Source organism: Geotrypetes seraphini, chromosome 8 (genome assembly GCF_902459505.1).
Source record: "Geotrypetes seraphini chromosome 8, aGeoSer1.1, whole genome shotgun sequence".
In the NCBI taxonomy this organism is placed as follows: domain Eukaryota; kingdom Metazoa; phylum Chordata; class Amphibia; order Gymnophiona; family Dermophiidae; genus Geotrypetes; species Geotrypetes seraphini.
This window is the reverse complement of record NC_047091.1, coordinates 164,190,297-164,213,026: the sequence shown is the minus strand read 5'-3', so window position 1 is coordinate 164,213,026 and position 22,730 is coordinate 164,190,297. Positions and strand designations below refer to the sequence as shown.

General features: G+C 41.0%; 1 protein-coding gene across 1 annotated transcript in view; it reads left to right on the top strand.

Annotated features, from left to right (window-relative positions):
* Positions 1–6,062: 6,062 nt before the first annotated feature.
* Positions 6,063–22,730, top strand: part of SART3 (spliceosome associated factor 3, U4/U6 recycling protein) — a 54,464-nt gene continuing 37,796 nt past the window's right edge. Inside the window, 7 exon segments of the mRNA XM_033956548.1 lie at positions 6,063–6,739; positions 10,635–10,761; positions 15,537–15,641; positions 16,587–16,771; positions 17,455–17,560; positions 17,686–17,810; positions 22,039–22,053. Coding sequence (XP_033812439.1) covers positions 6,545–6,739; positions 10,635–10,761; positions 15,537–15,641; positions 16,587–16,771; positions 17,455–17,560; positions 17,686–17,810; positions 22,039–22,053 — 858 coding nt within the window. The 5' untranslated portion in view covers positions 6,063–6,544.

Sequence of the window (22,730 nt, the reverse complement as noted above, 5' to 3'; positions counted from 1 at the left end):
TAATATGTGGGATTTGTAGGTGATCCAATGTTTAATGGGAAGCCAATGTTCTTTTAGCAATCATTATGTAGAGAAAAACATTTATAAACATCATAAATTATCCACATTATCGTTTACTTCATTGGCTGCCTTTGGAGGCAAACTAAACTAAACTAAAGCTTAACTTTGTATGCCAAGTCATCATTCTGAGAAGGCTCTACTCAGTTTACAGCAATTAAATAAACTGGGGATGATTTATACAAATGATAAATAGAAGATAATGGCAAAATTTCAAAAGAATTAATTTTCAAAATGTTTGGCAAATAGAGTAGATTAAAAAGATTTACGGAAAAATTGAAACGAACTGGAACTCTTTAAAAAAAAAAAAGGGGAGATCATTCCAGAGTTGAGAGAATTTAAAGACCAAAGATTGACTGAAGATCTTGACTCCTTTAATCCCTGAATCTGCTTTAAGCTGATATCGGAATTGTCTCCATCTTACCTTTTTCCTCATTTTGTGTTGCACAGACTATCAAGAGAAACTAGAAATTTCTACTTATTTGCTTATTCAAAAATTAAACTAGGCCAGTTACTGGGCAGACTTGTACGGTCTGCGTCTGTGTATGGCCGTTTGGAGGAGGATGGGCAGGGGAGGGCTTTAATGGCTGGGAGGGTGTAGATGGGCTGGAGTAAGTCTTAACAGAGATTTTGGCAGTTGGAACCCAAGCACAGTACCGGGTAAAGCTTTGGATTCTTGCCCAGAAATAGCTAAAAAAAAAAATATTTAAATTGAATCAGGTTGGGCAGACTGGATGGACCATTCGGGTCTTTATCTGCCGTCATCTATTATGTTACTATGTAATGGGTGTAGATAGAAGACCTTCAAGCTGGTAGGCAACAATCTTGGTTAGGTAAATGTATTCAGCAAGCTATGTTATCCTATTGCAGTTTTCGGAAATTAATTAAGACCATTTTGTTCGAGAAGTTTATTGCTTAGTGAGTTTTATTATTGAAATTCTATTTTATAAAGACGACCCTTGCTTCCACAGGCAGCCAGTGTAGTGTTTTGTAATATGAGCTTACATGATCCGATTGCATGAGGCCAAAGATGAGACGGACTGCAGCGTTCTGGACGATTCTTAGTTATTTGATGGTTTTCTTAAAAGATCCCAAATACATAATGTTGAAATAGTCTAGGGTACTTAAGATCAAAGATTGAACCCGCAGTCCAAAAGAGAGGAAAGCAAAGTTATGTTTAATGGTACGAAGTTTCCATAAGGTGAAAAAACATTTTTTAACATGAGCATTGGTATGATCCTCAAAAGTCAGGCTTTGGTCCAAGATGACACCAAGGATTTTCACAGCCTGCTTATATACTAGTACTACTTCTTATCATACAGTATTACAAATATAGGTATGTTGGATTACTAGTATATGTGGAACCAGCATTTCCAGCCTTCCAGCATGTGAATATGCTAATACTGTTTAAAATGCATATCAACAAAAATTGAATGCAACATTAATCCTAGGCAAATGAAATACATTTATATTTAAAAAAACATACGGTACAGAAAAAATAATTTATAAATAAAAGTTACAGAATATATATATATATATATATATATTAATAAAACATATGACCATGGGTTAAACAAACATTGTGCATATCAGATACTGTTCAATGTTAGAAATAGCCAACTGTGTTAAAAAAAATCACCTATGTGATGACATAAATTGATCTAATGCACAATATTTAAGAGTCAAAATGCAGCCTTTTGAAGCGTGTGAAGAATAAGGGTATCTAACATACCCCCCCCCCCCCCCCGCTTTTTACTAAACCACAATAGTGGTTATTAGCACAGGGAGCCATGCTGAATGCTCTGTGTTGCTTGCGATGCTCATAGAAACTCTATGAGCATTGGGAGCAGTTTGGAGCATTCAGCGCAGCTCCCTGTGCTAATAACTGCTATCATGGTTTAGTAAAAGGGGGGCATAGTGTACATTGAAATAATTCTTAACGTACCTCAATATGAACGATGTTTAGCAGAGTGAAGTTATTCACAAAAGGCTAAACTGAAAAAGAGATGGAACACCTAAAATTGTGAGCAACATGTCAGAAGCCACTTATCGCGTCTTGATACAAGCATAGCGAAAAATTCCAAATGCGTCTTGGTACCAGCGCTGCATAGGTAATAACACTTGAGAACTCACACTCATGTACACAACTGTGACTTATGCGGTATACCTCTGCCTGAAAACTTAATGAATTATATCGCCAAAACTTTACAAATGTTGGAATACAATGATATTATGGTGATACAAATACTCTACCTAATGAAAATCGACTGACATAAATTCTGACCCAACGAGACAGGGTGGGGTATCGAGGGATCGAAGGGGCCTGGCGGCAGGAAGAAGTGGGCATCACTCCTGCCGATCTCGGGGGTTGGTGTTGGGGGGTCCTCTGCCGCAGCCAGCTCAGCTGATTGCGGCAGGGGTATTTCATCCCCCCCTTAATCAACTGAACCGACAGGACTCCCCAAAGCCGCTGTTTCAGGGAGTCTTGCTGGCTCAGCTGATCAGGGATTACCATACCGCAATCAGCTCAGCCGGCCACATCTGCTTTTCCATTTGAAATGAAGGCCAACGTTTTGCAGGCATACATTTCAGGGACCTGTCACAGCTCTAGGGAGACGCCTAGGGATGCTTAAACTTGCCCAAGGCCACTTCCAGGTGAAACCACATCCACGACAAACTCTTAGTGTAGGCGTCCTTCCTCATAATTTTTCTACAAATGTACGTCCCACTTATCTGCCATTCAGCAATAGGACTCCTACCACTGCTGCCAGATACCTATTTCTTCTACCATAATTTCCCCTACCCTGAAATGTCCTGTCTAAGGGCTAGATTCACAAAGCAAACCGATCGTGTACCGATTGGTTTGCGACTCCTTTGCGACCAGATTTCCCTCCGACCCAATTCACTAACCTCTCCTGCGATCTGCTTCCAATCCATGCATGCAAATGAGGGTAAACGCATGCAAAGTAGACAGGGACGCGATTCACCAACGGAATTTTTGAAAACCAACTGGGCTGGCCGATCAACCCAAGAAGCGACTGCTGGGGACCAGTCGCAAATGGCTTTCCGACTCTCCAGCTTCATTGAAGCCCTGCTCTCTGCTGCCCCGAATCTCTCCTGCCTGCCACCCCGATGCTCTTCCCTGGATCTCTCTTGCCTGCTCTGCCTTGAATCACCGCCCTGCTCGTCCCCGTATTTCTTCTGCCTGCCTTCCTGAATCGCTCCTGCCCTTTCCTGCACTGCAAGCCCGTGGTTTTAACTCACGGGTTAAAACCATGGGCTCGCTGGGCTACAAAAAAGTTTTAAAAAAAAGTCCCGGCTCAGAGGGAAATAAAGCATCTCAGACCCGCCATAGAAAACGAATAGCCCCGATTCCATCTCCCCCATGCAGAGCCCAAAAACAAGCCTGGTGGTCTAGTGGTCCCTCCCCCTCTGCCCTCCTCTATGTGGAAGATCGGCATGAGAAATGCTCACTCTCTCCTGCCACAGACTCAGGGACCCCCCCATACTGAGGAACCCCCTGACAGCAAGCTCTTCCCCGCTGACAACCCCCACCACACCAAGCCCCCAAGATGAAACCCTGGTGATCTAGTGGGTCACCTCCCCCCCCGACCTTTTTTAAAAGACCCTCAGGAGAAATGCTCACTCCCTTCTGCCAGCAGGTCTGCTTCTTCAAAATGGTGGGCCTTCCCCTTTCATCCTGGGATGTACTAAGGCCCTGATTGGCCCAGGCGCCTAAGACCTCTCTCCCTAGTGGCCTTGAGAGGGACCTTAGTCGTTTGAGCCAATCAGGGCCTTAGGCACCTTCCCTGCATCCCAGGATGCACCAGGAAGGCCTGCCATTTTGAAGAGGCATCACTCCTGCTGTTTTCTTCCTATAAGGTACAGGGACGAGGAGTGGGGGTGGGGGAGACCGGGTAGCTGAGGCAGGAGGGAGTAGGCATTCCTCCTGCTGCTCTGTAATTTAAAGGTGGGGGTTTGGGTTGTAGAGGCAGGCGAGAGTGCCTTCCCTCCTGCCAATTTTGTTTTTAAGTTTTGTAGCCGTCGGGAGGGAGGGGGCATGACATTTTTTTAAATGAAGACAGATATTGTGCATTTGTAGCACACACACAATATCTGTGCCCATTAAAAAAAAAAGTCTTCCTGCCCCAAACAGCTGAGCAGCAGGAGGCTACTTCGGGGCTTTCCCTGCCGGCTCTGCATGTGTGAGTCAGTTTCCTAACGAATGATTGGATGGCTGATCTCCGTGAAATTCATTTGCATGCAAAATCATTTCAATATCGATCGCCATTTTGAAATTGGACAATTTGCCAGCCCCACAGCGACCAGCCAGATTTTAATGACAGTTTTAGTTATAACACAGCTGCAGTACCATTTCTCTCAGGCTGTAAATTTAAAACCAATAGTCAAAAAGTCTCCTTCCTGGAATGGGTAACTTATGAGCTCTATAGTTTAACACCCTTTAGTAAAACAGCCCTCTGGCTAATAATAACCCATCTTAAGGTAGCCCAACTTGATAACTTCTCCACTAAATATACAAGGGTAAATCAAAAAGTAAAGGCAAAATACATTTAATGGTTTTAATAGAAGTAACTATGTGCAAATGGACATATCATTTTTCCACATAGTCCCCATGCAAGACAACACATTTGTTGTATCGTTCAACTAGCTTCTGCATTCCTGCAGAGAAAAAGTTTTTCGGTTGCTCCCGAAGCCAGGTGAGTACTGCTTCCTTTACTTCATCATCAGAGGTGAATCTGCGACCTCTCAGCGTCTTCTTCAATGGACCGAAGATGTGATAATTGCTAGGCGTTAGATCCGGGCTGTAAGGAGGATGTGGAAGACGTTCGAACCCAAGCTGTTGCACTGTCTCTTCTGTCACTGCTGCTGTATGTGGATGTGCATTGTCATGGTGCAGCAAGACAGTTTTGGACAAAATTTCTCTTCTTTTGCTGTGAATTGCAGGCTTAAGTTCATTTTGCAGCAATGCACAGTAATTTTCACTGTTTGCTGTTTGCCTGTGCGCTTGGAAATGCGCCAGAATAGGCCCCTTCATGTCCCAAAAGAAGGTTAACATGATTTTCTTAGAGGAGGGCTGAGGAATGAATTTTTTCTTTGCTGGAGAAGATGGATGTCTCCACTCTATGCTTTGTCTCTTGCTCTCTGGATTGTAGTGATGCACCCATGTCTCGTCACCGGTTACAATTCTCTCCAGAATACTCGGATCTTCTTCATACCGTTTCAGGAACTGGGTCGCAACCTCCACACGCTGTTGCTTGTGCAGATCAGTAAGCTGTTTGGGAACCCATCTTGCGCAGACTTTCCTGTATCTCAAGTCATCGTGCATTATGGCAAATGCAGATCCGTAGCTGATATCCAAATTTACAGCCAATTGAGACACCGTTATCCGTTGATCTTCTCTAATCAAGGCATCTGCCCTGTCAATGTGCTCTTGTGTGCGCGATGTTGATGGGCGACCAGGACAACTTTCGTCAGTTACAGCTGTTCGTCCCGCTTTAAACCGTTTTACCCACTCATAAACCTTTCGTTGATTCATGGTTCTATGCCCATACTGAGTCAATATCCGACGGTGGATTTCCACAGGTTTCACTCCCTCTGCCCATAGAAAACGCACTACTGCACGTTGTTCTTGGATGGTGCAATCTTGCAATCGAGCTTCCATGTTTCTGACCTCGTGACCGCCACACGACTAAAGGCCGAGCGCTGCACTGTGCGTGTACGAACTACCAACAGGCAAGGTATTTTATTTATTTATTTCGATTTTTATCCTGTCCTCCCAGTAGCTCAGAACGGCCTACAAGCAATGTATGAGTACATATGTTGCATTTCACTAGCTTTGTTCCAGTTATCAAAGTAAGTCAAGTGACCCGGATTTTGGAAGCAGTCCAAGAGCTGTTCTGGCCTTTTCCGTTATTTGGAACCAGGACTACAAATCCCACAATGCAATAGCACATTCGTTCAGCAACATAAGACTGCTCCGAAAGCTGTAGGGAAAAAAACCCAACCGGAAGGAAGGAACTTAAGTCCTATAAAAAGCCCAGTGAGGGCTGCGATGAACACGTAGAGGAACAACCTGCAGCACTCATAACGAACAAACCCAACCCCCACAGTTGAATAGGGGCCATAGGATTCAACATCCTCACCCAACCAAGATGGCGGTAGGGGCAACGCGTCTCGTGGAGACCGTATTACAGCAAAACCAAAGACCTCTGCGTGTCAAGCCCCTTACCTTGTGGAGGCTAGTGTGTCCAGACATTTGCCTGCACGCAATAGCCGTCTTCGGTGCCCTTTTCGCAATGTTTTAAGACTCAAGCTAAACGGTCACGACTTGTAAATGAAAAGTAAATGTTTTTTAATACCATACAGATAGTTATTTGCCATAATTAAGCGGCTTTTCCCAAATAGCTGCGTCAGGCCCTCTGCCGGACGCCCGTCCTGAATTTTACTAGGCATATTGACGAACAACATGGCGTCGAGTGGCAGCGAAGAGGAGACGCGGGAGCAGCTGCGGGCTGTGGAGAAGGAGGCGGGCGAGGCGGCCGGGGAGAAGGAGATGGAGTCAGACGGCGAAGCGGCAGAAGAGTCTTCGGAGGACGACGAGTCGTCGGAAGGGGAGGACGACAGGGAGAACGAAGCGGAAATCCAGCGGCTGGAGGAACAGGTGGGAACGGATGGATGAATGAATGAGCGAGGAGGGCAACAAGTGGCCGGGACTAGGAGGCCCTTCTCGCTTTAGAGGAGGGGGAGGGCAGCTAATAAAACGCTTAACCGTGTGTTGTGCCAAGGAGACGTGGCAAAAATCACGTGCTGCCAGCCTTTGTCCTCGGTTAGGTAAAGTAGCGGGAGATTCGGCCATTCTCGCCTTGGAGAGAGACATGTGTGGCTTTTCTCTTTGTATTATTCCAAGGAGTTTTTTCAGCCCTGAGCATTTCGCCGAGATGAAATAAATTCCCTTTCCTGGCCAGCAGGTTGCCAGTAATTTACTACTACTATTTATCACTTCTGTAGCGCTGTGCATGTATATGATGATGGTCCCTGCTCAAAAGAGCTTACAATCCAATTTAGACAGATCTTCTGATTATTCCTAAATGTTTACAGATTTTTTTCAATAGCCTTCAGAGAATATTTAAAAGCCGTCAGCCTGACTCTTGAAATTTTCCAGCTATAGGAAGAGACGCTGAGCATAATATACTGTATTTTTCATTCTATTAGACGCACTCGGCCATAAGACATACCCCCCTGTAGAGGAGGAAAACCCAGTTGTAGGTCGGGACAGGGCACAAGGCAGGTCTAGTGGTAGGCAGAGCCACCCCGGGTACCTTTTTTTAAAATCCTGGTGGTCCAGCGTGTTTTCCGTGCTCCTGCCTCACTGGATGGTTGCGTCCTGATCTGTTACGGCACAGCGGCGCATAAGGCAGGTGTGAGCTTTTTGCGCGCCTGCCTGGTCCCGTTCCGCTCCCTGAATGGCTGCCGTCAGTTCTCGCAAGACTTGTGAGACCTGACGGCAGCCATTCAGGGAGTGCCTTGGGACCACGCAGGCGCGGGCGCAAAGCTCACACCTGCCTTGTGCGCCGCTCTGCCACTGCTGGAAGAGATCAGGAGGCACCCGTGGCGCGGGACCAGGCAGGTGCGTAAAAAGCTTGCGCTTGCCTTATGCGCTGCTCTGCTGCTGCCAGAAGAGATCGGGGGAAGAGGTCAGGAGCACGGAAAGTGCGCTGAACCGCCGGGGGGGGGGGAAGGTACCCGGGGGAGTGTGTGTGGTTGTTATATTTGCTGCATAAACACGCACCCTTATTTCCACCCACTTTTTTTTTTTTTGGGGGGGGGGGAAGTGTGCCTTAAGGAACGAAAAATACGGTAACTAAAAAGATAACCCATTATATAGTCTTACTACTTTCATTCTTATTTTAAGGGAATTCTTCTCTCAGAAACTTGTATAGAGCAGGAAGATATGTCCTATTGAGGATTAAGAACTGGTTAAATAATATAAAATAAGAGAGTAAAGTTAAATGGTTAATATTGTCAGTGGAAAAGGGTATATAGTCCCACTTAGGCTTACAAAGTTCCATAAGTTTGTAAGTCAAAGTGCTTTGAAAATATATCTAATTATATACTATTTGAGGGTCAGTGTGTAATATATTGTATATGCTGCTTTTACTGTAAAAGAGCAACAATAGTTGATGAATATATGTTTGTTCATTCATTCATTCATTCATTCATTCAATTTTCTATACCCTTCTCCCAGGAGATCTCAGAACAGTTTACATGAGTTTATTCAGGTACTCAAGCATTTTTCCCTGTCTGTCCCAGTGGGCTCACAATCTACCTAATGTACCTGGGGCAATGGGGGATATGTTCTAGCTAACAAACTTTGGGCTCCTTTTACAAAGGTGCATTAAGGCCTTAACACCCGGAATAGTGCACACTAAAATGCCGCGCACGTTAGCCGCTACGGCCTCCTTTTAAGCAGGCAGTAATTTTTCGGCTAGCGCGTGCTAAAAACATTAGCGCACCTTCGTAAAAGGAGCCCATTGTTTCTATTACTGGTATCTAATAAAAAGGCTCCATTTGGGTAGGCTGTTTTGCCATCATTTACATTGTTCACAATATCAGAAGGTTAATTTTAGAAGAAGCTGCTTCTGTACATAAACTTCCGTTCTGTGGTCATAAGTTGTTTTTGAAGTTTATAGATTATTTTAGTTCTTTCATAGCCTTTTGATTTCTATATGCAGAAGACTGGGATGACTCAGATTACAAATGAGCCAGTTTTTTTGGTAACAGCCTGGACCTGGTTTTCTTACACAATCTCCCCATCTTATCTGAATTTAAGATATCACTCAAAATTTTCCTGTTTTTACAGTCCTTTGGTTGTTTGTCTTAAGTGTATGAATTGATTTTAATGTATGTTGTTTAATATCCTTCCAGGATTTTATTATAATGTAAATTGCTGTGAAGTCTTATAGGCCATATAGTGGTATTTTAAGTGATAAAAATGTACAGAAAAAGATTATAGTTAAAAATTTTGCTTCTCTGGATGTGACAACTCTGAAAAGAGATTGCAGTTGATATTACAAGTTCCAGTGCAATAGGTGAGACATTCTAGATGATGGGGTTATTTCCCCATGTTCGCATGGACTACAGAAGAAATCCACTCCAGATTTTTCACTGTGCCTCAGTGTACTTCCCAGCTCAGTATAGCACCCTCTAGCAGTCTTTTTTTCTGCAGGCATGGCTGCAGTTGTGTGTTCTGCTCTCCTCTGTTTTATTGTTTTAATTCAACATAGTTTTGTTCCCTTTATTTTATTTATTTATTCAATTTTCTATACCATTCTCCCAGGGGAGCTCAGAATAGTTTACATGAATTCAGGTACTTAAGCATTTTTCCTTGTCTGTCCCGGTGGCCTCACAATCTGTCTAAAGTACCTGGGGCAATAGGGGGATCAAGTGACTTGCCCACGGTCACAAGGAGCAACATGGGTTTGAACCCACAACTTCAGGGTGCTGAGGCTGTAGCTATCTTCCATTTTGAATAGAATCGTAGAATCCTCACTTGGGCTGACTTTTTTTTGTATGCCTCTGCTTTTATTCAACAATTGTTGTGTGCATGGAATGCAGAGAATTTTCTTTCAAGAGAAACATATTCAGGCTTCCATTTTTTCGATGTATTGTAGGTATCTTCGCGGTGAATGCACTTTGGAGGCTCTACCTGCTTGTGAATTCTCAGACTTCGGCCTTGATATTATTTTGGGGGGAAGGGTTTAACAGTTTCAGCTGAATCAGATCCAGTTTGTATTGGGGCTACATAAAGGGTGAGAGTAAAGATGGAGCAAGTATTACACATTACATTACATTGTGCTTGTTAACTGTGTAACTACAAGTTCAATCTGGATTACAAAAGACTATTAACGATAAACATAGTACAAATGAATTAATTAATCAGATACTTGGAAAATAGATGTCTTCAGCTGTGTTCTAAAATGTTTTACAGAATAAGCTGTGAGCAATAATGCTCAAAATTCTTTGTCGTGAGAGGCTGCTTGGTACGCTAGTGTATGATCAAGACATTTTTTACTTCTACAGCCTTGGACAGAAGGAAAATTAAACAAAGGATGAGTTTTTCTGCTGTGTTTATATGAATCTAAGGAAAATCTCTTGATCAAATAAGGAGGAGCTGATCCATACAGTACTTTGTAGCAAAAACAACCCCGCTACAAAGTACTGTATGGATCAGCAAAAGAAAAGACCAGAGAAAAATAAAACACAAGAAAGGTTTCTTTTTATTGTTTTGTTTCTAATTTTATATGGACACCTAATACTTTTTCTAAATATTTCTCCACCGTTACTTTAGTCATGATGAGGTACAGTACATTTGATTGTGTTTAAGATGAAGAACCTCTTAGGTCTTTTTTGTGCATGATTTAATAATTGGACAGGAGCAATCTTCAGTCTTTGTTACTATAATCTTCAACAAATAATGTCTGCTGGTGTGTGCGACTCCAAACTGGAATGAAACCATAGAAGAAGTAATACCATGTTTGCATTTTTCTCTCCCCAAGCTTTCCATCAATGCCTTTGACTACAATTGTCATGTGGATTTGATTAAACTGTTGGGTCATGAAGGAGAGCTAATTAAGCTGAGACGTGCTCGCCAGAAGATGAGTGAACTTTTCCCTCTTACAGAAGGTACTGTACCCTGTACTTTAATCTTTTTGTACTGGCTAAATCTCCCATAGCATCAATGGACATGAATTCTGGACTGAGACCTTTAAGGGTTTTCAACCTGGTTCTTGCATATATTCTAGCCAATCTGTTTTTCAGGCTATCCATAGTGACTAAGCATGAAATACATTTGCTTCTATTATATGTAAATGTATCTCATGCAAATTCTTTGTACTCATAGATACCCTAAAAACCAGACGGACTAAGAGAGATCCAGTGCAAAAGGCCCTTTGCATGCCACTGCCTTGCTATGATGCCTCCCACTCTCACTTTCCCTGCTGACCCCGACTTCTAATAACTGGCAGTTGGAGCATGGAAAGTATACACATAAAATTTCAGAGTTTTGGTGACTTTAAACATTGCATTTTGCAAAGATTTTCAGAATAGTCACTCTAGCAGTTTGTTTCAATCATTTTTAGTTAAATAAGTTAATATTAGGTCTGTAGAGCTCTATGCATTCCTGATTTTGACATGAATGTTAGTCTGCCTGGGATAGTACTGACATTCATGCGGCACTCTGTATAAAGGTTGCCCACCCCTGAGCCAAACTTGTGGCTTTATACTGCATTTGTTCCTTTTTCTTAACACTGACATTGGAAATACATTCAAAACATATGGTTATTGGACAAGTGATTTTGATGGTGATCTTTCAATGCATCAGCAAATATAGACCTCGTGACCACACATGTTGAACATGCTGATGGAGGGATCCCCGCCATCCATGCTATCTTACCTGGTCGGCACTCTTTGGATTATGATATATAACAGTGAGAGAATTTCATTTACAATGCATACCTGCTGCTACCACTTATCACTTATATAGCGCAGAAAGGCGTATGCAGCGCTATACATTTTGACATTTATAGACGGTCCCTGCTCGTAAGAGCTTACAATCTGACTTGAACAGACAGACAAGACATATAGGGTTGGGGATGCAGAACCCAAGGTGAGAGGAGTTAGAAGCACTCTCGAAGAGGTGGACTTTTAACTGGGCCTTGAACACTGCCAGAGACAGAGTCCGCTGTAGGGATTTGGGTATCTTGTTCCCAAGTATACGGCGCAGCAAGGCAGAAAGAATGGAGTCTGGAGTTGGAAGTTGGATAGGGAGGACTTACCAGCTGAGCAGAGCCCATGGGGTGGGGGTGGGGGAATCATAGGAGGAGATAAGTCAAGAGATAGAGAGGAGCAAATGAGCTAAATTGCTATTAAAAAGATAAACAACAAATCTTCAGGATGCTTATATGGGGGTATATCTGTTATTTACCATTTATTTTTCTGATTAAAGTCCATCTCCCCTCAGGCTCCTGTTATTTCATAGCTACCATAGAAATACTAGGCAATATTCTTGTGTCTGCTGCTATAGAAATCAATTACCTATTTCTAGTAACAGGATGCTATGGTTAAAGTCACTGTTTAATCTGCTTGTTTACTGCACAGGAAATAAGGCACATAATATACTGAGCAATTATAAGACAAAGACCTTGTGTTATTTTTATAATAAAATTCTTCAGTCTAGATCAGCCATAGCATTCTTCTGTGATATATTTTTTGTTACTAAAATCGCTCTTGTTCCATCTTGATCCTGAGTTAAAATTTAAGTAAACTTTGTTATGGATTCAATTCTGATTAATATGGTTATGTACTATTGATTTTATATTCTTGATTTAATTTGATTAATACGGTTATGTACTTTTGACTTAATTTTACTTTCTGTACAAGTTTATACTTGATAAATAATTATAAAATGATAAATAAATTTAAAAAAATTGTAAGATAGTAGAGCACTCCTTATGCAGTGCTGATGTGACCTGAGGAAAGAGCATGCTAGAGCTTCAAATTTAGCAAACAGGTATGCGAGACAGTGATTTTTTTTTTAACTGGTATTGATAATATGTAGAAATAAAACATTTTACTGGTATTGAGCAGCTGTGAGTCAGAAATCACAAACAGCCACACACAAGACACAGGGATGGTCTTCTTGTTACTGTCTATAATATATTTGAAACTGGTGAACTTGTAGCATAAATCACTTCCAAAAATAAGTTCCATCATAAAAATAGAACCAGAAGCTTAAATACAATGAATAAATGTAAAAATATATAGAAAATATAGGAGGAAAAGCTTAAGAGCACAGCCCAGAACTAACAATTATCTCAGGCTTATTGATGCCTCCTTGCATAAAAATCTCCTTAAGTCCCCAATGAAAATGAACTTCCTAGTGCAATAAGTGTGTCATTCTGGACAGTAAGGTATTCTCCTCACTCTCATGAGCTGTGCAGAAGGAATCCATGCCAGGTTTTCAACTGCTCCTCCTTCTCCAGAGGGCTCAGATTCAGAGAAGCAGGAGTGTCTTTGTGCACCGTGCCATCCTTTCTGCTGAAGGTGGTTTCCGCATTCCAGTTAGTCAGGAAGGGAGGTTACCTTCTTTTCAGCCCACGGGTGAAAAGAAACAGGACAAAGTTTTCAGGTTGCTGGATGTACATAGGGTGCTTATCCACTATCTTGAGGTGACAAATGCTTTTAGGTTCTCAGACCATCTGTTTGTCTTATCCAGCTCTAATTGTTGGGGAAGATCAGCCTCTAAGGTTTCTATTTCTCGATGAATTTGCATGGCGATCTCCTTGGTGTACATTGGCTGTGGTGCACGACTGCCTGTGGCTTCTTGGGCAGAGTCCAGGGCAGTGCCGCCTGTTGAAATTTGCAGGGCAGCCACACAGCCCACGCTTGATTCTTTACAAAGTTTTACAGAGTGGATGTGCTGGCACAAGCAGATGTGGCCTTTAGGTCCTCGGTGCTTATTGCAAGCTCATCTGTCCCTCCCTAGACTTAAGGAACTGCTCTGGTATGTCCCATCCGTAAGGAATGGTATGCTGTTTGCACTGGAAGGAAGGATTGGGGCCCATATGCACAAAACACACCATGCATTTAATGATAATCGCTATACCAGTTTTAACAGGTTTAGCGACAAAGTATTGCATCTATCGATGCACAAAATGGCAAATCGCAATCTTTTCTGTGGTTTGTAGCAGCCTTCAATAATTGTATGTAACAAACTCATCAATATTAAAATGAGTACTTCGATCGATGACCACATGATGCACAAAATGAAGCGCTGTTTTTTAATGCTCCAAAATCTTCGACAGATCTGGAGGTGCCTCAGCCACCTGGACCCTCCACCTCCCCAAACCCCTCACCTTTAAAGAGTGGCAGAAAGGATGCCCATTCCCTCCTGTTGCCAGGGCCCCAGTAAACCACCAACACCACCCCTGAACCCCCAACACCGTCCACAACCCCATACCTTTTAGAAGACAATCTGGCAGGAGGTATGCCTGTTCAAAATGGCTGCCCTTCTCCCAAATTGTCATCTAAAAGGTTCGGGGTTGGGGAGGGGGCTTCGCGGGGACCTCAGCAGCAGGAGGGATTGGGCATCCCTCCTGCCGCTCTTTAAAGGTAGGGGTGTCGGGTTTGTTGGGGGGCCCCAGTGGCAGGAGGGAGTAGGCATCCTTTCTACCACTCTTTAAAGGTGAGGGGGTCTGGGTGGCCGAGGCAGGAGGGAGTGGGTATCCTTCCTGCCGATTTAAAAAAAAATAAAATAAAATATTTTTAAGTTCAGGGGTGTGGTCCGTTGGGGGGGAGGGGGGCTGCAGCACAACTTTTATTTTAAAGGGTACAGATGTTTTGTGTGTGTGTGTGTGTGGAACACAAACACATCTATGCCCATTAAAAAAATACCCCTATTCTTCCAGCCCCAAACAGCTGAGTGGCAGGAGTCTGTTTCAGGGTTTCCCCTGCCGCTCAGCTGTTCAGGGCTTCCCCAGCTGGCTCTGCGCATGTGTCAGTCATTTTCTCAGATGACTGGGTGGGATTAATAATAGTTTGGGTTGAATTTCCAGTGGCTTGGCTCATGGCAGCCAAAAGAGAAGAAAAGAAAATTATTGTAAGGCAGTGGGTTAGAGTTCCACTGCATGCTGCTTTCACATCCATGCAAATGTTAGTGCTGGTTGCATACTGACAGGTGATGAGTTGGTTCTACCTTTACTTTTGCAATTGCAATGTTTTGTTCACTGTTTTTTTTATTACTATTACAGACCAAAGTTAACATTATTAGAGAGTTCCCCTCTTAGGGATTTCCTCTCTTAGGGATTATCACTTGCTTTGGTACAGACTGAAGAGAGATGGCACTGCCCAGGGAGACAAGGAGGCAGAGCTGAGAAAAAATGATTGATGCCATCTACAATCCAACTCACGAGTTGGGGTACACAACCCATCTGTGAGGAATCGTATGCTGTTCTACAGAAAAGAGGATTATCGTGGTAAGAACCTAATCTTTCCATTACTCTACATTTATTCACTGTATCTAAGCTTCTGGTTCTATTTTTATGGTGAGACTTGGAGCTCCTTTTGCAAAGGTGTATTAGGCCCTTAACGTGCGGAATAGCTAGCCGCTACCGCCTCCTCTTGAGTTTTTCGGGTAGCGAATGCTAATCCGGTGCATGCGCTAAAAACGCTAGCACACCTTTGTAAAAGGAGCCCTTGGTTTTGGAAATGTTCTTATTGTTACCCAGGGACTTTATCACCAGAAGGATGGCTTGAATTTCTAAATTTTAATAACTTTGGGACCTTTCATATTACTATTATCTTTTTGACCATTTAATGGCATGATAAACAAAGTATAATAGCATCTGGATGTTAATTTGAATATTATTTGAAGGTGTGTAAGGAACGGAAATGTGTTTCAGAAATTTGGTTGGACTGGCTGAAAGATGAGATACGAATGGCTTCAGAAGGCTCTGACAGAGAGAAGGTTTATGAACTGTTTGAGAGAGCCATTAAGGACTACATTTGTAAGTAATTGTATTCATTAACGTTTGGACTATGCACTTTGTTAGTTTTTGAGAAAAGTCTAGATACCATAACTTACCTTAGTAGTAATGGGCGACCATTTTTTTTGAGTTTCAAGCCAGGAGGCAAAACCAAGGAGGTACTCGATATCATAATTCTCCAGGAACTGTTCCACAAGGTATATTTTTGTCTTTGGAGGTGGGTTGAAAACGAAGGGAGGCAGCCTGCACTGCTTTCAGTGCATGCCAATTTTAGCCAACAAGATGAATGGATCTGATTCATTAAAGTTTTTCTCCCTTTCTGTGTCTGTGGAGGAAAATCAAACTTGGGTGAATCAGATCCTGTGTGGCACAGATACACTGTAAGTGTGGCTGATATGTGGTATAGAAATGGGGGGGCATTTTGGCCCATAAATATGTTATCTTAGGCTGTTGGGTTCCATTCTATTGTAATCCTGGCAGTAGTACCTTATTCCTATAGGGTAGGACATAAGAGCTGCCATACTGGGACAGATCGAAGGTCGATCAAGCCCAATATCCTGTTTTCCAATAGTGGTCAACCCAGGTCACAAGTAACTTGGCAAAATCCCAAGAAGTAAAACAGATTTTATGCTGCTTATCCTAGAAATAAGCGGCGGATTTCCCCAAGCCATCTCAATAATGGCTTATGGACTTTTGTTTTAGGAAATTATCCAAACCTTTTTAAAACCTGACTTGCATATGAGGGTTTTAGGATTCACAAATGAAGAATATAAGAGTTGCCCTACTGAGTTAGATCAAGGATCCATGTAGCTTTAAGAGTGTGACAAAATCTGAGATTCAGGATTTCCTTCAGCAACAACTGGGTATTACAAGCATCCCCCTGTTTTGGAAACATTTAAAGATGTAAAATCCCTTATTATAAAATTTTGGACATGTTCATGAATCAAGTGTCTTCATGGCTTTTAGGTCCAGAAATCTGGCTAGAGTATGCACAGTATTCCATTGGCGGAATGGGTCAGGAAAGCGGCATTGAGAAGGTGCGATCAGTATTTGAAAGAGCCCTGACTGCAGTTGGATTGCATGTGACCAAAGGAGCGACCATCTGGGAGGCATACCGAGAGTTTGAAAATGCAATACTGTCAACTCTGCAGGTAATGTGCAGTTTTGGCGATTTGCAGGATTTCTTGTGCCAGAATGACTCTGAGAAGTGAGTCCCCTTTAGTATTACAGCAAGTCTCTGTGTAATTTTTTTTTGGTTTGTTTTAAGGCAGGACTCTTTCGCATACTATCCCATATTTAAAAATATAAGCTTTTATTTTCTGTGATTTTTTTTTTAATTACTGTTTATTACATTGTGGCCATGTAAGGTCATTATGACCATTGTCCTTTCACTATTCCAGTGCAGAAGCCATTGTACAATGGCAGTTTCAACTTAATTTGGGGTGGGGAAGGAGGGAAATAATTTTTGTCCTGTTCCTCCTAACCCTCCCCCCCCAAAAAAAAAAAAGGAAAATGTTTTGGTTGTAGATGGAAATTATATTGAATGGTTATTTTGTGGAATTGTTGCACTGATTGACCTTTTGATGTTTAATGCTGAAGATTCTTCGTTGGTTTTTATTCATTTTTTCTCCCCATTAATATGCCATATTTTAAATCCTTTTTGAATATGCTTCTTGAAGATGGTGAAGAAATCTTTTAGGATTGCAAAATGGTGCTGGCATTGCTTACTTTTTGCTTAAGTATCGGATGAATATAACATAACAGGTTTTGATTATTGAGAGCTGGGTATTGAGGTGATTGTAATGGTTCCTTTCTCTGGACTCTGTTTTCCTAGCCTTCTCCTGGAAGCATTCCATCTGCGGATCGGCAGCAGACACTGAATGGGCAGTTAGAGAAAATCCATTTGTTGTTCAAACGCCAGCTAGGCATCCCATTCCTAGGTAAGAACCAGCCTCAGGATGTAGAAATATAATAACTGATAGAGAGTAGATATTGTTACCAGCAGAGGTCTTGTTCTTTTAGGTCAAACTCATCCAGCAGGAATGATTATAGATATTTATTATAGATATGGAAGCAACATATGCGGAATATGAAGAATGGTCAGACGAACCAGTCCCTCAGACTGTGGTACAGCTCTATAAGAAAGCAGTGCAACAGATGGAAAAGTGTAAACCTTTTGAAGAAGCCCTGGTAAAAAAAAAAAATTTTTTAAAGGTTATGCTTTTTTCTTAAAGGTTATGCTCACATCTCCAAGAATTGAGATGTGCAGCCCCATTTTAAATAGAATGTAGAAATCTGAATTGAGACATCCAAGTTGGGATGTGTCCAATTTGGTAGTATTTTATAAATTGATCTGTTGACGTAGAACTTTTTCTAAAATAGAGACAGGACAGCACCTGTGGGTACTGGTTACTGTATATACTCGAATATAAACTGAGATTTTTGGACCAAGAATGGGTGTCTTCCCCCTCCACCGCTGCAGCAACCCCCCTGAACTGGCAAACATTTGCTGCATCGATTAAGCGCATGCCCACGCCCCAACCCCCACCAGAACATCAGCTACTGCTCCCTCTCTTCTTCCCTCCTTCCCTCCCAAGCCAGAGGAACATCCGCACCCATGCCCGTACTCCCATCTGCGCACAACCAGAACGCCAGCCAATGCTCCTTCCCTTCCTACCAAACAAGATTGGCATACTTCCCCCCCTACCCCCCGGGCTTACTGTGATCTCCTGGTGGTCTCGTGGTGTGTTGGAGCAAGAGCGATTCCCACTCGCTTCTGCTCATTCTTTCTCCGCAATAAAAATGGCCACAGGGACATCCAACAGTAGTTTTGAAAGGCTCCCTAGGATAGATACTACTGCCAGGATTGAGAGGGAGGAAGGGAGGGAGCACTAGCTGACTTTCTGGAGGGGGTTTGGGCATGGGCTGGGATGTGGATGTGGGCATGTGCTAATCGTGGCAGCAGAAGTCTGGTTCGGGGCAGCTTGCAGCGGTGGCAGAGGGGTAAGACTACTGGGAGGGAAGGTGGTAGGGCATTACAAGGGAGGAATGGTAGAATATAAACCTTTAGTTTATGTTCATTACCGTTTATCCCCTAAAAAAGGGACAAAAATGGTACCTCGGTTTATATTTGAGTATATACAATAAGTGTGATGGAGCAAGCATTGTACAACTATTAGCATCTGAAATGTAATCAGAGGTAACTTGGCAATTTACATATGGAAAGGTCAGCACTTACACACTATAACTGCCACTTTAAATATCTAGACTACTAAATACCCCTGTTTTAAATACAGAGACTGAAATCATTCTGCACTATCATGTTTGAGGGAGAGAACATTGGAAGGTTAAGGGGGGGAGACCTCTTTCAGCTCTCTTGTCAAGTGCTGCTCAAAACTAGCACTTTTACAAAACATATGTACTGTACCTGGCAGCAGCTGAAAATCCTGATATTAGGTTCTGTAATGATAGATGTACAACATAACGTGTGGTGTAAGGTTTCCCCCCTAGACCTGGCCAAACCATGCTTCTTTTCAATATGCGCATAGTGCAGATTTATACATGCATATTCCAGCTTTCTAAAACCAGGTTTCTGTTTATTTCAGATTCTTAAATGCTGATATTTACACATGTAAATTGTGATGAGGTCCTCTAAAATAAGAGCTATTATGCAGAATGGGTGGCTTAATGTAGTGGTAAAAGTAGTGGGCTGAGAACCAGGGAAGCCAAGATTAAAATCCCCTGGCCACATTTTGAGACTTAGGGCAAGTCAGTTCCATTCCTTGGGTTCTAACCTAAGGGATTATTTGTGACAAAAGTAATGGATCCAAAATGTCAAGACTGGCCGATTATTATTATTATTATTTTTTAAATTATTTTTTTCCATGTTTTAGGTCCATAAGCAATTTGTTTGAACTTCTTTAATGTTTTTATTTTTTCATGTGAAAGGATGGGGTTTGTATTACAAATTGTTTGTTCTAACAAAATTCATTAAAATTTTATTATTCTTTTTTTGTTTCTGATTGCTTTAGTCTCCTTTTCCCAGAGACTCATTAGATCTCAAATAGAGTTTTGAGATCTAATGAACAAAACCTATTGACTATTCCTTCGTTGAAAGTTATTAATACAAGACGGCAATTTATTTTTTCGGTTACTGCACCACAAACTTGGAATGCCCTTCCAATATTTTTAAGGGAAGAACAGGAATTCGAAAAATTTAAAAGTAATTTAAAAACATTTCTCTTCAAGAATGCCTTTGAAAACTAATTTTAATATCTGATAACCCTACTAAACCCTACTAAATTTTATCTTACTATATTTTTGTTATTTGCAAGTTTCCAAGTTTATTAGTTTTTAATATCCCGATCATAAAATAAATATCTGACCGGTTAACAATAAAAATTTTAATATAGATTAGAAAGAAATAGTGGGGGTGTGTAAGAATAATTAGGGTAAACATATATGACACTTACAAACAGACTAGAAAGTGAGGATAAGTTGGGAGGAGAAGAAAAGTTACATAATTATTAGAGGAAAATGAGATAGAGGAATGGGATAAAACATGAAGGATGAGGATGCATGGAAAAAGTGATGCATGCTGAAAAAGGTTGGATTTTAGAGTTACTAATAAATAGAAAATTTATAAATTAAGATTTATCGAAGGCATCTTGAAATAGATAAGTTTTAAGATAGATCTTGAATTTGGGTAGATGAAGTTCGTCATGGAGGTATTGAGGGAGAGAATTCCATAAAGTGGGAGCTATTATAGCATAATTAGTTTTTCTGGTATAATAGGAGTCTTTTAAGGATGGAATGAAAAGAAGTTTTTGGTCAGTGGATCTTAAAGAACGGGGCGAGCTTTGGGGTATCAGTAATTTGTCAAGAAATAAAGGTAAGTGAGAGAGTTTGATTTTAAAAGAGAGCAGAATAGTTTTATAAATTATGCGGTGAGTAATAGGGAGCCAATGAGCCTCTTTAAGAAGAGGGGTGACGTGTTCGAATTTGCCTTTTTTATAGATAAGTTTTATTGCTGTATTTTGTATGATTTGTAAACGTCGAAGTTCTTTTTGAGGTAGTCCGTTAAAAAGAGAATTACAGTAATCTAAGTGTGAGATCACAAGGGAGTGAATAAGGATATTAATAGAGTCGGTATCAAGAATGGAATTAAGTGAACGGATGATACGTAATTTAAAGAAGCAGGTTTTTACAACTGAACTTATGTGGTCGTGAAAAGAAAGCTCTCTATCAAAGATGACACCTAGTAATTTTATTTGAGTTTCCATGTGTAATGGTATAGATTTGATGTAAATTGTTCCTGGTAACGATTCTGAATTTTTAATGGGGAGGAGGAGACCACAAGATTTATCAACGTTGAGTGAAAGTTTGTTTAAAAAAAGCCAATTACTTAAAATATCTAATTTAGTGTTTAGATCTTTAATATCAGAAGGGTATGAAGTATTAATCGGATAAAGCAGCTGTATATCATCAGCATAAGCGAAAATTGAGAATCCTATTGATTGTGCTAGAGAGAGAAGAGGGGACAGAAAGATATTGAATAATAGTGGAGATAGAATGGAGCCTTGAGGCACTCCGAATGATTGAGTTACTGAAGGAGAAGTTTGGTTTTTTACATGGACTTTGAAGTTACGATCGTGAAAGTAGGAAATGAACCAGGTGAGAGCGTGACCCGTAATATTACAATCTGATAGTCTAGATAAAAGTAAAGAGTGGTCTATGGTATCAAAAGCTGCGGATAAATCAAGAGAGATTAGTATAACGGATTTTAGGTGATCGTGAAAATATTGTATAGTAGTCATTAGGCCGAGTAGTAATAGTTCGGTAGAATGTGAAGTTCGAAAGCCAGTTTGATAAGGATGTAGGGCATGAGTTTGATCAAAAAATTCCGATAGTTGAGAATGAATAATTTTTTCAGTAAGTTTCGTAATTAAAGGCAAGTTGGCGATTGGACGGTAGTTGTTAGGTATAGAGGGATCGGTATTGTGTTGTTTAAGTTTCGGAAAAACTAAAGCTGTTTTCCATGCAGATGGGACATGGCAATCAGAAAAAGTTTTGGAAATCATTTCCTGTAAGTAAGGAGAAGAATTTTTTAAGGAGTAGTGGGGGAATACATTCAGTAATGTTATTGGGGGAATTTATAGATTGTAGAATGGTGAATAGTTGAGATAGTGAAGGTACTTTGAAATTGGAAAAAGAACTGAAAGGTAGTGAAGGTAGGTCATTATTAGTAGGGGCGGAGAAAATAGGAAGTGAAGGTCCAAGGTGAGATCTAATAGTTTTGACTTTAGTATCAAAGAAATGAGAAAGTTCATTGGCAGATGGTAAGGTTGAAATGGGAGGGGGAAGTTTTTTTTTAGAATATTTTGAAAGAGACTGAACAATACTGAAAAGAGTGGATGAGTTACGGGTGGAAGAAATGAGTTTAGAATAATAATCTTTTTTTGTCGAATGATTTTTTTATAAAGAAAATTTGGTTTACCTTCTGTATTTTTCCCTTAATGTTTCCTCTTTACTTTATAGATTTGTATTTCATTCCCCCTTACCTAATGTTATGAGTATGTTAAACTGATTGTAATTCTTTATTGTTTTTTTTAAGTATTCTTATTTATTGTATTGTTACCCATCAAATGTAATTTTAAACTGTACATCGCTTAGAAGTATGATTAAGCGATTAATCAAAAAATTTATTAAACTTGAACTTGAGATGGTTACATTTAACACAAGCCCCACTACTGATAATGAAGCCTGTTTACTAACTAAGTATATAACTTGAATTGATATCTAAATGAGGCTCTTTAGGGGGCAGAGAAGTACCTAATATATGTGTGAATGTAACTCAAGCTACCAATGAAAAGGAGCAAGTTAAATTTAAATTTAGAAAAATGTGACTTATCAGAATACTAAAAGAATGCTTGTCATAAATGATAGGATTCAATAGTTTGAAAATTTGAAGGTATAGTGTATGCATAATTTATCCCTTTTTGGCATGGAAGTATCCAGAATTTCTCGTTTTCTGTGTCTGTACAATCTCCAGCACCTCAACTAAATTGTCCTATGCCCTGCCCTCATTTGATCCATTCTGCTCGCTGTGCC